This window comes from Podarcis filfolensis (genome assembly GCF_964270895.1).
Source record: "Podarcis filfolensis genome assembly, chromosome: Z".
Taxonomy (NCBI): domain Eukaryota; kingdom Metazoa; phylum Chordata; class Lepidosauria; order Squamata; family Lacertidae; genus Podarcis; species Podarcis filfolensis.
The window spans coordinates 706,891-721,165 of record NC_139617.1 but is presented as its reverse complement, the minus strand read 5'-3'; the positions used below and the strand labels follow the sequence as shown (position 1 = coordinate 721,165).

Here is a 14,275-nt window from a genome sequence, read left to right as displayed (position 1 = left end):
GGTGGCCAGGAACTTTAAAAGGAGATTAGACAAATATATGGATGTCAGGTATACTAAGCACTGCCTCTAGGAGCAGAACACAACTGGAACTGCCAGTTGCCATGAAAACACACGCAGGAGGGGACTATGGCCATGATGCCCTGGTGGGCTTGCTAGAGGAAACATCTGGCCAGCCACTGTGAGAAAGAGGGTGCTGCAGTACATGGGCTGCCTTTGTGTCTGACCAGCTGCGCTTTTCTTGTGTTCTTATGCCTGCCCATTCTCAACTTTAAAAAACTATCTCCACTCTTAGGTAATACGAAAGGATTTGGATACACTATATCTAGATTTCAAAGAGAAATTGTAGGTGATAATAATAAACTCTTAAAGAAAATGTACAATTTATTGTTAGAATAAAGAGGTCAAATCCGTAGTGATTAAATGGGCACAAGATATAGGACACAATATACAAATGGAAGATTGGGAAAAATTATGGAAAGCCAATTTAAAATTTACTGACTGTACTGTATATGGTTAAAAGAGAATTATATGAAAATGATGTATCGATGGTATATCACACCTGTGAAAATGGCAAAAATGTATAGAACAGGCTCCAATAAGTGCTGGAAATGTAAAGGAAAGGAAGGTATGTTTTTTCATATGTGGTGGAATTGTAAAATAATTTAAAATTACTGGGAAATGATTTACAATGAAATAAAAAAATGTTTAAGTTAACTTTTGTTGGGAGGCCAGAAGCTTTTTTATTACGCATTTCAGGCAAAGATCTTTGGTGAAATTGACTGCCAAAAAATAAGAAGAATTTATTTATGTCTGCTACAACAGCGACTAGGATTTTGCTAGCCGAAAGATCGGAAAATGATGAAATACCTGCGAAAGAACAATGGCAAGAAAAACAGATGGTGTATGCTGAAATGGTGAAGTTACCGTATTTTTCGCACCATAGGACGCACCGGACAATAGGACGCACCTTGTTTTAGAGGGGGGAGAACAAGGAAAAACAATTCTTCCGCTCTCTGCCCAGCGCCCCTTCAGCGAAGCGGCAGGAGGCGCTGCGCAGAGAGTGAGAGAATTTTCCCCCTCTTGTTTTCCCGCTCTAAAACAAGGTGCCGTTTAAGGTGCGTTCAGGCGGCTACCTTGGAAGGTTCCTTTTGACCTGCTCTTTGGGGCTGGCGGGGGGAAGCCCACCACCAGCCCCAAAGAGCAGGTCAGGGAGCAGCGGAAAGGCACAGCAGAGAGGCTGCTGCCATAGTCACGCGTCACTTCTCCAGCTGGGAGAGGGTCGCGGGGCTATGGCTTCTTTAGCCCCGCACGCGCTCTCCCGGCTGGAGAGGTGACGCACGGCTATAGAGGCTCCTGCCATAGCCGCGCGTCACCTCTCCAGCCGGGAGAGAGTAAGCCGGGCTTCTTTAGCCCCACGCGCGCTCTCCCGGCTGGAGAGGTGGCGCGCGGCTATGGAGGCTCCTGCCATAGCCGCGCGTCACCTCTCCAGCCGGGAGAGAGTAAGCCGGGCTTCTTTAGCCCCCCGCGCGCTCTCCCGGCTGGAGAGGTGACGCGCGGCTATGGAGGCTCCTGCCATAGCCGCGCGTCACCTCTCCAGCCGGGAGAGGGTCGCGGGGGGCTGCTTTAGCCCCGCGCGCGCTCTCCCGGCTGGAGAGGTGACGCGCGGCTATGGAGGCTCCTGCCATAGCTGTGCGTCACCTCTCCAGCTGGGAGAGGGTCGCGGGGGGCTGCTTTAGCCCCGAGCGCGCTTTCCCGGCTGGAGAGGTGACGCGCGGCTATGGCAGGAGCCTCCATAGCCGCGCGTTACCTCTCCAGCCAGGAGAGGGTCGCGGGGCTCTGGCGTCTTCGCTCCATAGGACGCACACACATTTCCCCTTCATTTTTGAAGGGGAAAAAGTGCGTCTTATAGAGCGAAAAATACGGTAACTGAAAGATTAAAAGATAAGGACAATAGAGATTTTTAAAAAGACTGGGAACCTTTTATCTACAGAAACAATGTAAGGAAATGAATTCACTTGCAGTGTTTGATTGTTGTTGTTGTTTAGTCATTTAGTCGTGTCCGACTCTTCGTGACCCCATGGACCAGAGCACGCCAGTGTTTGATTAAACACTTACAATTAGCAAAACAAAAAGCAAAAATATAAATATGAGGTTAAAACGTTAAGAACAAAATAAATAATAAGCAGGAGAAATGAATGTGTAAGAAACCAGGAAGGGAAGTTGGGGGAAGTTGGGGGGAAGGGGTAATCGAGAATTTATTTTGTGTTTATATTGTTAGTTGTGATTATGTTAAAAAAGATGCAAAATTCAATAAAAATCATTTTAAAAAACCAAAAACTATCTCCACTCTTGTAGCAGACAGAAAAACCCAAGAACAAAAAGTGAGCTGGGATCCAAGGAATATCTTCCGCGGAACATCTGGCCCAAGTCTGCAACACACCTGGGTCAGTAGCAGAGGCAATGGCACCGAACAAGAGGCAGTCAGTAAAGTAGAAATCTCCTCCAAGCTGTCCCATCACCTTCATCAGAGAAACACAGCCATACATGATGGACCTGGTGATTCAACAGGAACATGGACAGGTAACATTTTCTCATTTCTCATTTAATTTGTATACTGCCTTCCAACATTGCTATAGACAGGGCAGTATAAAGGCCACACAACCTACATCAATCCGGTCCAATACAAATAAGTCGTAACCAAAAAATATGACTAGTAAAATAAACTTAAATAAAGTAAGGTAATATTCAATATTTTGCTTCTGATATTACATGATAAAATCAACTCTCAAAATCAGCAAACTGTAATTGTACAGAAAATTATTCCCAACAATTGCAATTCATTACTAGACTATGATTAATGAAAACAACAGTAAAGTCACAATACAAAAAATACCACAGCCCATGTAAAAATAGATAACTGAGTAGCAAAGTCACATAGCTTGTAACATTACAAAATGCACTAACACAGCATTTTGTTAAATGCTGGTCCAGGGCAGGATAAATGAATATTAATGTGATAATCTCCTCAAGTACAATAACAACACTGATTTTAAACTGAACATTTAGCACCTTCAGATTCCTAAGCTTAATAACAAAAAAACCATAGAGAAATAAGAATGCTTTCTACATCTGGTGTATACTAAACAGCTGCTCAAAGGGGACCATACACACCCTTCAGAATTCCTACACCCATCATGATCCATTCTCCTTCCATTTTCAAGAAGTCTAGAGGAACAAAGCAAACACTCACCCTATCACAAAGCAGGAAATGGCCGTTCCGAGGAAAGCGTATGCCAAGATGGATCCCAGGTTTCGAAAGAAATGTCGCTAAGAGGCAAGCAAAAGAGTCTTCCATTAAATTAAACTGCTTCAGAGCCGATGGTCAAATACTTGTTCAAGTGGATTCTTGATTACTTGTTCCAAAATGCGCAATCTCTCCATTAGCTCAGGCCATGCACCCCCAAGCAGAGAAATAAAATACAGTGGTGCCTCGCAAGACGAAATTAATTCGTTCCGCGAGTCTTTTCGTCTTGCGATGTTTTTTGTCTTGCGAAGCACGGTCCGTCGCAACTGCGCCTCTTCAAGCGGCTTTAAGAAAAAAGCGAACAAACTCGCAAGACGTTTTCGTCTTGCGAAGCAAGCCCATAGGGAAAATCGTCTTGCGAAGCAACGCAAAAACCGAAAAACCCTTTCGTCTTGCGTGTTTTTCGTCTTGCGAGGCATTCGGCTTGCGGGGCACCACTGTAAAGAGGGTGGCACATGCTTGGGAGATGTAGTGGGTCCCCAGCTCTTACAGAGTACGGCTGTAATCTTTATTTTTACAACCTACTTGGTTATAGTTTAGAGGCACTACTGTTGCTTCTGGCTTTCCCCCAATACAGTGTTTAGGGCAAAGAATAAACGAGTACTGGCAAGGAGAGAAGACCGGGGGTGGACTCCACAGGCTTATAGGCTTGCACACTGCTTGGTCAGAAGTAGGTGATTTTACAAAGACGAGGGATTCATCCTGTCCAGAAAGTCATAATCCCCGTGGCTCCTTCAAGTAAATTATACTCCTACGACAGTCACTACCACACGGAGAATCAGGGTAGAAGGGGACATATGTGAAGCCTTGGATTACAAAGGATAGCCTTTGATAATGTTCAGATGGAAATCATTTTCCTCGACACGCAGGCACTGGCCTGGTGTGGGTTGTTTATGTTGCTGTTGGAAGTGAAACAGGCACCCACTAGGGGAATTTCCCCTCCTTCTCTCAGAATACTGGAAGTTGAGGCCACCCAATCAAACTGGCATGAAGTCCAGAAACAGAGGGAGAAATAAATAAAACACTTATTCACACCATGCATAACTAATTTATGCAACTCATTACCAAAGATGTGTTGGAGGCCATTAGTTTAGATGGTTTTTTAACAAGGGTTAGAAAGCTTGGTGGAGGATGGGTATATTGAAAGCTAATAGCTTATAACAGCTGAACCTCCAGTGGCAAAACCCTCTGCATAGCTGAGAGCAAACAAGGGAAAGCCACGGCCTCCATGCTCTGCCCAAGAGCATCTCAGAGGCACCTGGCTGCCACTGTCAGGAACAGAACGCTGGAGCCCTGGTCACAAGCAGCAAAGCAAGCCTTCCGTTCTAAGACAACTGCAGTGATTTTCACTGACAGAAGAAAGGTTCATAGCTCAGTGGGAGAGCACCCGCTTTACATGCAGAAGGACCCAGCATCTCCAGCTATGGGGCCAGGAAGATGTAAAAGCTTCTGAATTCTTTGTCGTGGCCAATGCCAGAAGAGAGCAGCAGAAGGGAGAGGGCACAAGGCTCACCCGGGCCAATTCCTTTTTTTTTTTTTAATAAATTTTTTATTGGTTTTTCAACACATATTAAAAGACAATACAACACAATACATAAACAAACAAACATATAAACACGTATAATTTCTTGACCTTTTTTTTCCTTAAACCTTCTTTCAACGACTTCCCCATACCTCCCCTTTCTGCATCCCTGTTTTAAATCTTTCCAGCAACCCCTAATTTCAATTACTTATAGCATTTTCTTTAAATCTTTTTTCTCATATCCAATTGTTTGTCACTGCAATTCTATTTTGCATTACCCAAGACATTTTAACACTCATTAATTTTACAACAGTTCTTAAGATAAACTTTAAATTTCTTCCAATCTTCTTCCACCGTCTCTTTCCCTTGGTCACGGATTCTGCCAGTCATCTCAGCCAGTCCCATGTAGTCTATCACCTTGGTCTGCCATTCTTCCAGTGTGGGTAGCTCTTGTGTCTTCCAATACTTTGCTAAGAGTACTCTTGCTGCTGTTGTAGCATACATAAAAAACGTCCTATCTTTCCTTGACACCAATTGGCCTACCATGCCCAGGAGAAAGGCCTCTGGTTTCTTCACGAAAGTGCATTTAAGCACCTTTTTCATTTCATTGTAAATCATTTCCCAGAAGACCTTGATCCTTGGGCACGTCCACCAAAGGTGGTAGAAAGTACCTTCAGTTTCCTTACATTTCCAACATTTGTTATTGGGCGTATGATAAATTTTTGCAAGCTTGACTGGGGTCATGTACCACCTATAGATCATTTTCATAATGTTCTCTCTTAAGGCATTACATGCCGTAAACTTTATACCGGTAGTCCATAACTGTTCCCAGTCAGCAAACATAATGTCATGCCCAATGTCTTGTGCCCATTTAATCATAGCTGATTTAACCGTCTCATCCTGTGTATTCCATTTCAACAGCAAGTTATACATTCTTGACAGATTCTTAGTATTGGGTTCCAAAAGCTCTGTTTCTAATTTTGACCTCTCCACCTGGAAGCCAATTTTCCTGTCCAGTTTGAAAACTTCATTTATCTGGTAATAATGAAGCCAGTCTCTTACTTTGGATTTCAATTTCTCATAACTCTGCAATTTCACTTTTCCCTCCTCATGTTCTATAATTTCCCAATATTTTGGCCATTTGGATTCCATATTAAGTTTTTTCACTTCCTTAGCTTCCATTGGTGACAACCACCTAGGGGTTTTGTTTTCCAACAAATCTTTGTACCGAATCCAAACATTGTATAGTGCTTTCCTAAAAATATGGTTTTTGAAACCTTGATGGGTTTTAACCTTGTCATACCATATATATGCATGCCAGCCAAATCTGTTATTGAACCCTTCCAAATCCAAAATGTCTGTGTTTTCAAGAAGCAGCCAGCTTTTCAACCAGCAAAAAGCCGCTGATTCATAATACAGCTTTAAGTCCGGCAGGGCAAACCCCCCTCTTTCTTTTGCATCAGTTAGTATCTTAAATTTTATTCTGGGCTTTTTGCCCTGCCAGACAAATCTAGATATGTCTTTTTGCCACCTCTTGAAACAATCCATTTTGTCCACAATCTGCAATGTTTGAAACAAAAACAACATTCTCGGCAAGACATTCATCTTAATAACAGCAATTCGGCCTAACAAGGAAAGTCTCAAATTTGACCATATTTCTAAATCTTTCTTAACTTCTGACCAGCATTTTTCATAGTTATCTTTAAATAAATTCACATTCTTAGATGTCAAATTAATCCCCAGGTACACCCGGGCCAATTCCTGCCACAATAAATCCAAACAGGCAGATGCCAACTGTGTGCACATGTCTATAATCTAAGTATTACTACAAAGAACAAACAGCCACAACTAATGATCAAACAGTTATTCATTTATATAATCTTAAAGGTTTCACATGACCACAGTTTATCATCTGATTTGGGGGCGGGGGGGGCGGACTCCTAAGGAAGCTGGAACTTTCAGCCAAGCATTTCAGACTGAAAGTATGCCCAACCTCTGCTTTTTCTAAAATGTTTCATTAAGAGCAGGTTCTCCATAGATTGTTGTTGGCTAGATATGAGAGGCAAAAGAGCCTTGCAATGAATTCAGAATTTGGAAGCTTCCAAAGGTTCCAAAATATTGTTCTGAGTTCAATAGCTGTCTGAACAATTGCTTAAAACAGAGTTCAAAAGATGCACAAGATTGCTCCACTGGACTCCCACGTCAACCAAGTTGGAATGATTATCACCCATATAAACAACAAAAAACCTGCCCCTGAGGAGGGGAACCTGTGGCCCCCCCAAACATTGCTGGATTTCAGCATCCATCAACCCCAGCCAGCAAGGCCCTGACTGGGGCGGAGGAGTTGTGATTCAGATGGAGGTTCACTGCCCACAACGTAACACATTCTAAACAGCATAGGAAGCCTATACAAATACAAAAACTCCTTGCAGCAGAAATTATCCCACATGAGTACCATGGCTCATCTAGCTAAAGCAGCATCAATCACGCGCAGACTCACAGGAACCCTGTGGTTGCCAGAAGTTTAAAAAGACAAGGAGAAGAAACCCACTCAGTAACTGTGTGCCCTCATTGGCCATGAAATGCTCAAAAGGTGGTACACGGGGAGGGGGAGTTGAGAATGGGGTGTGAGGGGGGAATGAAGAGTGTGTTGTGGAGGACAGCATGGCTGGTTGACTGGAACAAGAACGTTCCATTTTGCTGCAGGTCCCATTCATTACAAACAGTACATGGATGTGCAAGAAAGCCTGTTTTCAGTCACAGGACAGGTTGCACAAGTTGGCATGGGTGGCATAAGAAGACAGGGTGTTGTGTTGCTGCTCCTCTCCTTCTCCCCTTCACTTTTTAAATTCTTCTGAAGCATCACTTAAAAGTTTAAAATAACTTTGAAAGTTAAATAGGGTTGCCATATTTCAAAAAGTCAAAATCTGGACACAAAGATTGTTGAGCTTTTTTAGTTTTGAACAAAGTGGTTGAGCTTTTTAGCAAAATCTCAAAGATAACTGATAAGTTTTTGAGCTATTTTCGGGGGAAATTGCAAAAGTATAGACTTCTAAAATACTGTATAGACTTCCAAATTCCGGACATGTGGCAACATTTCTGCCATTCCAGAAAAGTGATGGCAGCACAGGCTGCATCCTCCTGGGCCAGTTCTCCTGCAACACCTTACTCTGAGGAAGGGCCAAGGAGGGGGAGGGGCCCAGACATTAAAAGTAAGGCAAGGGGGAGAGGCAGCAGGTGGGGGCAGGAGGTGTGCTAATTTGTTGTTTTGCTCAATAAGTGGGCTAGGCCTGCAAACAGTTATAATAGCTCTACAGCTTTTTAAAAAGAAGCTTTGTGTCCTCCCGTTGCTGGGTCCCTGCTCCTGCCAACCTAGCAGTTCGAAAGCACGTCAAAGTGCAAGTAGATAAATAGGTACCGCTCCAGCGGAAAGGTAAACGGCGTTTCCGTGCGCTGCTCTGGGTCGCCAGAACCGGCTTAGTCATGCTGGCCACATGACCCAGAAGCTGTACACCGCCTCCCTCGGCCAATAAAGCGAGATGAGCGCCGCAACCCCAGAGTTGGCCATGACTGGACCTAATGGCCAGGGGTCCCTTCACCTTTAACACATTAATGCTGAGATGGACAGCATCATTACCTGAGCCTACAGGACAGAGCAGAATTCACATCTGACAAAGGTGTAAAAGCACCAGAATTTCTTTCAACATATTAAAGCATCAGTTTAAACGAGGAAGGACATACCCTTTTCAAGCTGTATCCTGCATAAAATATAATTGGAGGGAGCAAGATGTTGAAGAATACTTCTGGATCGAATGTCACCTGTAGAAGTTTTTTTAAAAAAAAGAACGAATAAAAATCCAGGTAAGGAAAGTTTTACATAAGACTGTATATAAAGCTTAATTAAGTTCACTTTAAATCAAGAATCAAAACGTTAGCAAACACAACCGCTTCAGGGAGCCAAATGTTTGGCTTTTACAACCTGGGAACAATGGATAATTTCACAAGAAAAAGCTCCCATTACTCTAAACAGGAACACCCTTCACCATACCTGGAACTGGAAAGTTTTAGGTAATACAGAAATGTGATTTGTGTGTACAGGGAGAAAAAAAGGAGAAGGCTACACACAGGAAACTTCCATTCTGGAGGCTCTACCTAAGGAATTTAAGATGAAATAGATAGTGCTATTAGCTAATTACCTTGGAGTGCATGAGGGTGGGCAGACAAGGATGGGAAAGGAATTCAGGGCACATGAACAGGTTTCCATAACAGAACACAGAAGGACCAGTGGGATGATGGTGGTGGTGGTGGTGGTGGTGGTGGTGGTGGAGGAGGAGGAGGAGGAGGAGGAGGAGGAGGAGGATATACATGAGAAAGCCTACCAAACTAGGTTTCTTGCTTGGTTGCTTCAGGGCCCACTGGCCCTGGTCAGCCCAGCCCAACCAGAGGTGGAACTGAGAAACCCTTTCTAGGGTGGAGGGGCAAAGAAGAGAAGGGAGAAAACCAGCTTACCTTTCTGAGCATCTCATTATCCTGAACGTTATTAGGTTCGTGGGAACTGATTTCCCCTTTCAGGGTATACTCGTAGAACTTCCCACTGAGGTTTACCAACAGAGTTGCAGGGCTGGTCTGCACTGGGCAGCTTAAAGTCACGTTGTTGATATCACTGGGAATGTGGATGCCATAGCGAAGGACGACACCCACCAGGACACCTGTGAATAGTAAATTCAGTGCTCTTTCAGTGTCTGCACGGTTGTCTTCTGCCAACGGTTTTACTTTGCTGCTGTGGTTGTATTTTGTTTTGATCAAACCGCACCCGCCAGGCACCCTTCAGATATTTTGGATGACCGCTGCCATCAGCCCCAGAAAGCAAGATCATGCTGGCCAGGGCTGGTGAGTATTGTTTTGGACTGATGGGAGAAGTTTTGATCAGGAGGGTGCTAGGCTCACAAAAGCCGTTTTAGATTTTGTGTTTCATGTTCTATTTTTATAGTTTAGCGTCTTCCTTTTTAACCTGCAAGCTACTGGGAGAATTCCTGTTAGTGGGCAGTATATAAATACTGTAAATAAATAAAGTGAAAGGGAGCGCTGAATGAGAAGAACTGCAGCCACAGCCAAGAGATTTTAAGGCTTGGGGCTACAAGATCTCAGGATGTAACACTCAAAGAACCGCTTTGTTTGCCACATTTGTAAAGTGCACAAGTGAAACTGTGATGTATGCACAAAGTAAACACATTTAAAAAAATGTGCAAGTACAGACTACAAGGAACTTGGACTGTCTGTAGTTCCAAGGCACTTAATTACTATAAGGACTCATAAAAATAACGAGAGAAACACTTGGACAAACCCTCCATGCTCACGTGACACATGCTCATGATGCTATTAGGAACTATCTTGCATAACAGATTGACTAAAGGGAGCAAGAGGGGAGAGGAGAGAGGACGGCTGAGCAACAGCGGAGTGGCTAGAGTCCCCTGACAGGGAAGGGGCAGCGTTTCTGGGGTTGGTGCTACAAGAAGCATCTTAAGGCATTGGCCGGGCTGGGCCAGCTTGCTAAAAGAAGGCTGCACTCAGTTAGCCTGCCTGCCTCCCAGGAAGGAAGGAAGAAGGAAGGAAGGGCCATAGCTCAGAAGTAGAAGCGTACACATTGCATGCAAAGGTCCTTGGTTCAATCCCCAGCATCTCCACATCCCTGCCTGAACCCATGCTGCCCACCAGCAGGCATAGAAAATACTGAACTAGGTGGCTCTTCCTACAACCTTTTCATTGCGCAGGTCTGGCACCTCCTTCCAGGAGATCAGCCTCTTCACTGCTTCTCAGGTGTTAATGTTCGCTACAAAGCAGAATTCCATTTGATAATGCTGATCTTCTGGAAAGCCCCCACCCCCATCTGAATTGACGGTTTGGAACTCAGAGGCTTCTTAAAAGCTCAGGGAAGGAAATTTCCATGACACTGTCACCTACCTCTTAGCTTTACAGTGGTACCTAGGTTCTCAAATGCCTTGATACTCAAACAACTTGGAACCCAAACACTGCAAGCTCGGAAGGAAGTGTTCTGGTTTGTGAACTTTTTTCAGAAGCCAAACATGATCTGTTTTGAGTGCCACACTTCTGTTTTGAGTGTTACACTGAGGTCTGTCTGTTTTTGCTATTCATTTGCGGATACTTTTAATATTCCGACCTCGAATAGCTTCTCTCCATTAGCAGAGATAATAGATAAGGAAGCTACACCGAAGGAATTATCCGCTGAACAACCCACTAACCCCTTAAACAACACCATCACGAGACCAAAAGGTCCCAAAAAAGTTCCAACTATGCCCATTCAGGCGGAAGACTATATCAGAGAACAAGAAAACCATCTCTCTGAATTACTACTGGAACACTCTACCACGTTAGACCTAGTGGCTAAAACCGTGGACTATATCTTTAAATACATAAGAGTCATCAAAAGCTCCCTAGAGAAGATTTTATCCTTTGTATCCCCAAAAGTTAATGTCAGCCCCGTAGATGCTTCACCGGAGGATAGGGCCGAACCAACACCTAGAGTACCTGTCCTACTGCGCTCAACTTCGCAGACTGGCTGCAAATTTGAAAATGAACAAACTATGGAAGATTTACACACCATATCTTCCTACAATCTCTCACTACAAGCCACTAGACTCTGTTTAATTATCCTCCCCTTCAAAGGTCAGGTTGTTAACTGGTCGTCTATACATGTCGCAAGAAGGCTGAGCTTTTGGGCGTAAATCCCCTTTCCATCGATCTGAAATCCACTGTCCACATTTACAGCAAGCCACCCATGCAGAGGATACTGCTCACCTTCGAATCAAAAAGTTTCCAACTTATATGATGTCCCTACGAAGCTACCTGACTAATTATGGAATTTTTATTACAAGAGTTTTTATCAACACTAAGATTTGCCCTCTTATACCCTACTCTCCAGCTAAAAGGAAAGCAATTAAAAACGAGGGCACCCCACTTACTACGAGCTCTACCTCTCCACCCTCAGACTTAATTAGTTGGACAGAGACCCCCATGCCCCTCCTATCAAAGGCTACTCATCTAGAGAATTTGATGGAGCAGGAGTTACTTGTTTCCTTCTCCCATCTGCCAAAAGCCGAACAAACAGAGATAACGGACAGACTAGATGAGTTATTACTCTATCTCCGCAACTCTGAAGATCTAGCGCCCACAAAAGAGGCAAATACTCCACCTAAGTTGGAGCGAAAAATGGGATATGAATCTCCTCAGGTCACGTCAGAACACACACCCCTACTCTGCCCAACTGAAATCCACGCCGAAATCTCTGTGGCGCCCCTAATCACATTACCGGAGACTTTACCATCCAATGGATGCATCTTCCACGACCCCGGGAAAGCCCTAGATGCTATTGAAGAGACAAAATGACTCCCGCCTCTATTACTACCCTGGAACGTTGCTGGATGGCAATCGAAAACAATGGACAAAGACGTTCTAACCTACGTATCACAGTTCAAGATCATCCTGCTCCAAGAAACCTGGATGCAAAATCCTTTTGAACTACACAATTATTTTGCTTTCCATTCCTGTGCCACAATCGGCCCAAAAGGCGGAAGACCGGCGGGAGGTCTGAGCACCTTCGTATCGACAGATCTAGGAACCTCCCCTATCCAATTGAAAATCGATAAAAAATTGATTTTGGCTGTTAAAATATTCTCTACCCACTTTAAGATCATATGCATCAATGTTTATATTCATCCACTTATGAAACAAACTGATCTTAAAAACATCTGGAACAAACTGGAAGACTGCATTCTCCTTGTCTCAAATAAGTTCCCCTCTGCCTCCTTAATTATTGGTGGGGACTTTAATGCAAGGCTAGGCCACTCAGATGAACAGCTAATTAACGAAAGTGGAATGGGTCCCCTAAATGCTAATGATGAACATTGGCCCCTATTCAGGCGTCATTCACTTGACCCAGTTACCAATTTTGCTGGTACATGTCTTTTTCTAATGGCACTTAGATTAAACCTTGTTATTTTAAACGGCCTCTCCTCGGGAGACTGCCCTGGCCAATTTACTTATTGGTCAGGCTTAAGGCATTCTGTTATTGACTACATCCTTGTCTCCCAAGAACTCTTTGATGAATATATTGAATTTACTGTAGATATAAGAACCGAAAGTGACCCTCTACCCCTAAATCTTAAAAGGACTGAATTTTGGGAACCCTCTAGATGTGGGCTCGTCCCACAGACACCTGACCCTAATGTTCTACAACAAATAGGCAGATCCAGAATTAAATGGTCCCCTTATGTTAATAACAATTTTAGCATTTGGACACAATCAATGGAAGGTCAACTCCTCTGGGCTGATCTGACCTCCAATGACACTGAAGAGACCTCCCCAATTGACCATTATAACACTTTAATCCGAAAACTCCAACCGTTATTGTCAAGACTCAGGAGACCTAACCACAATGAGTTCCCTACCAACAAAAAATGGTTTGACCAGGAATGCATCCAGGCAAAACTTATACTTAGGGAATGCTTTAAGGTCTTCCGGCAAAATCCTAACCCTATTACTAAATTAGAGTTACAACTTAAAAAAAAGAACTACAAAGAGTTACTAAAAACCAAAAAAAGAACCGCAGACTCTCTCATCTGGCAGGCCCTCATAAAAGCGTCAATAGAAAAAGACAATACCAACTTCTGGAAAATTATCTCCAGTCAAACCAAAACTCCTAACGAGGGCACAATAATCCCTGCAAACTCATGGGAAGAGCACTATAAAGTGCTGTTTAGGGAACATCGTCCTTCCGCGCTGCTTAACATCTCTTTAGATAATGATACACCATGGCCCCCAACATCTGAAACTGAGATCACTTCGTTAATTCTACAAATGAAATCTGGCAAAGCCCCAGGAAGTGATTTCATTGTCGCTGAACTTCTGAAAGCGCAAATAAACTGGTGGGCCCCGGTTCTTGCAAATCTATTTTCATATATAGATAAGACAACTGAAATCCCTAAAGACTGGGGACTGGCTATAATTGTCCCTATATTTAAAAAGGGCAACCCCTCTGACCCAGCTAATTATAGACCAATTAGTCTTCTGAATGTGATCTGTAAACTTTATACAAAACATCTATGTTTAAAATTATGTGAATGGTTAGATCATAATGACTAGCTAGAAATTGAACAAGCAGGGTTTACATCTGGACGTTCTACCATAGATCACTGCTTAGTGTTAGATTATTTTGTCTATAAGTATGTGAAACATTGGAAAAAGTCATTGTATGCGGCCTTTGTGGACCTAAAGGCAGCATTTGATTCTGTATCCAGGGGTAGGCTCTGGGCCAAATTGGCCAATATGGGTATTAACAGAAGGTTATTACTTCGGATGATTAAGCTTCATGAGAACAATACCCTCCAGATAAGACTCACACAGGACGGCAGACTCTCTAGAGAAATCCCAGT

General features: G+C 43.5%; 1 protein-coding gene across 1 annotated transcript in view; it reads right to left on the bottom strand.

Annotated features, from left to right (window-relative positions):
• Positions 1-14,275, bottom strand: part of SLC9A6 (solute carrier family 9 member A6) — a 59,460-nt gene that overhangs the window by 37,346 nt on the left and 7,839 nt on the right. The window contains 4 exon segments of the mRNA XM_083595390.1: positions 2,441-2,553; positions 3,251-3,327; positions 8,568-8,645; positions 9,336-9,535. Of these exon segments, the coding sequence (XP_083451516.1) occupies positions 2,441-2,553; positions 3,251-3,327; positions 8,568-8,645; positions 9,336-9,535 (468 nt within the window).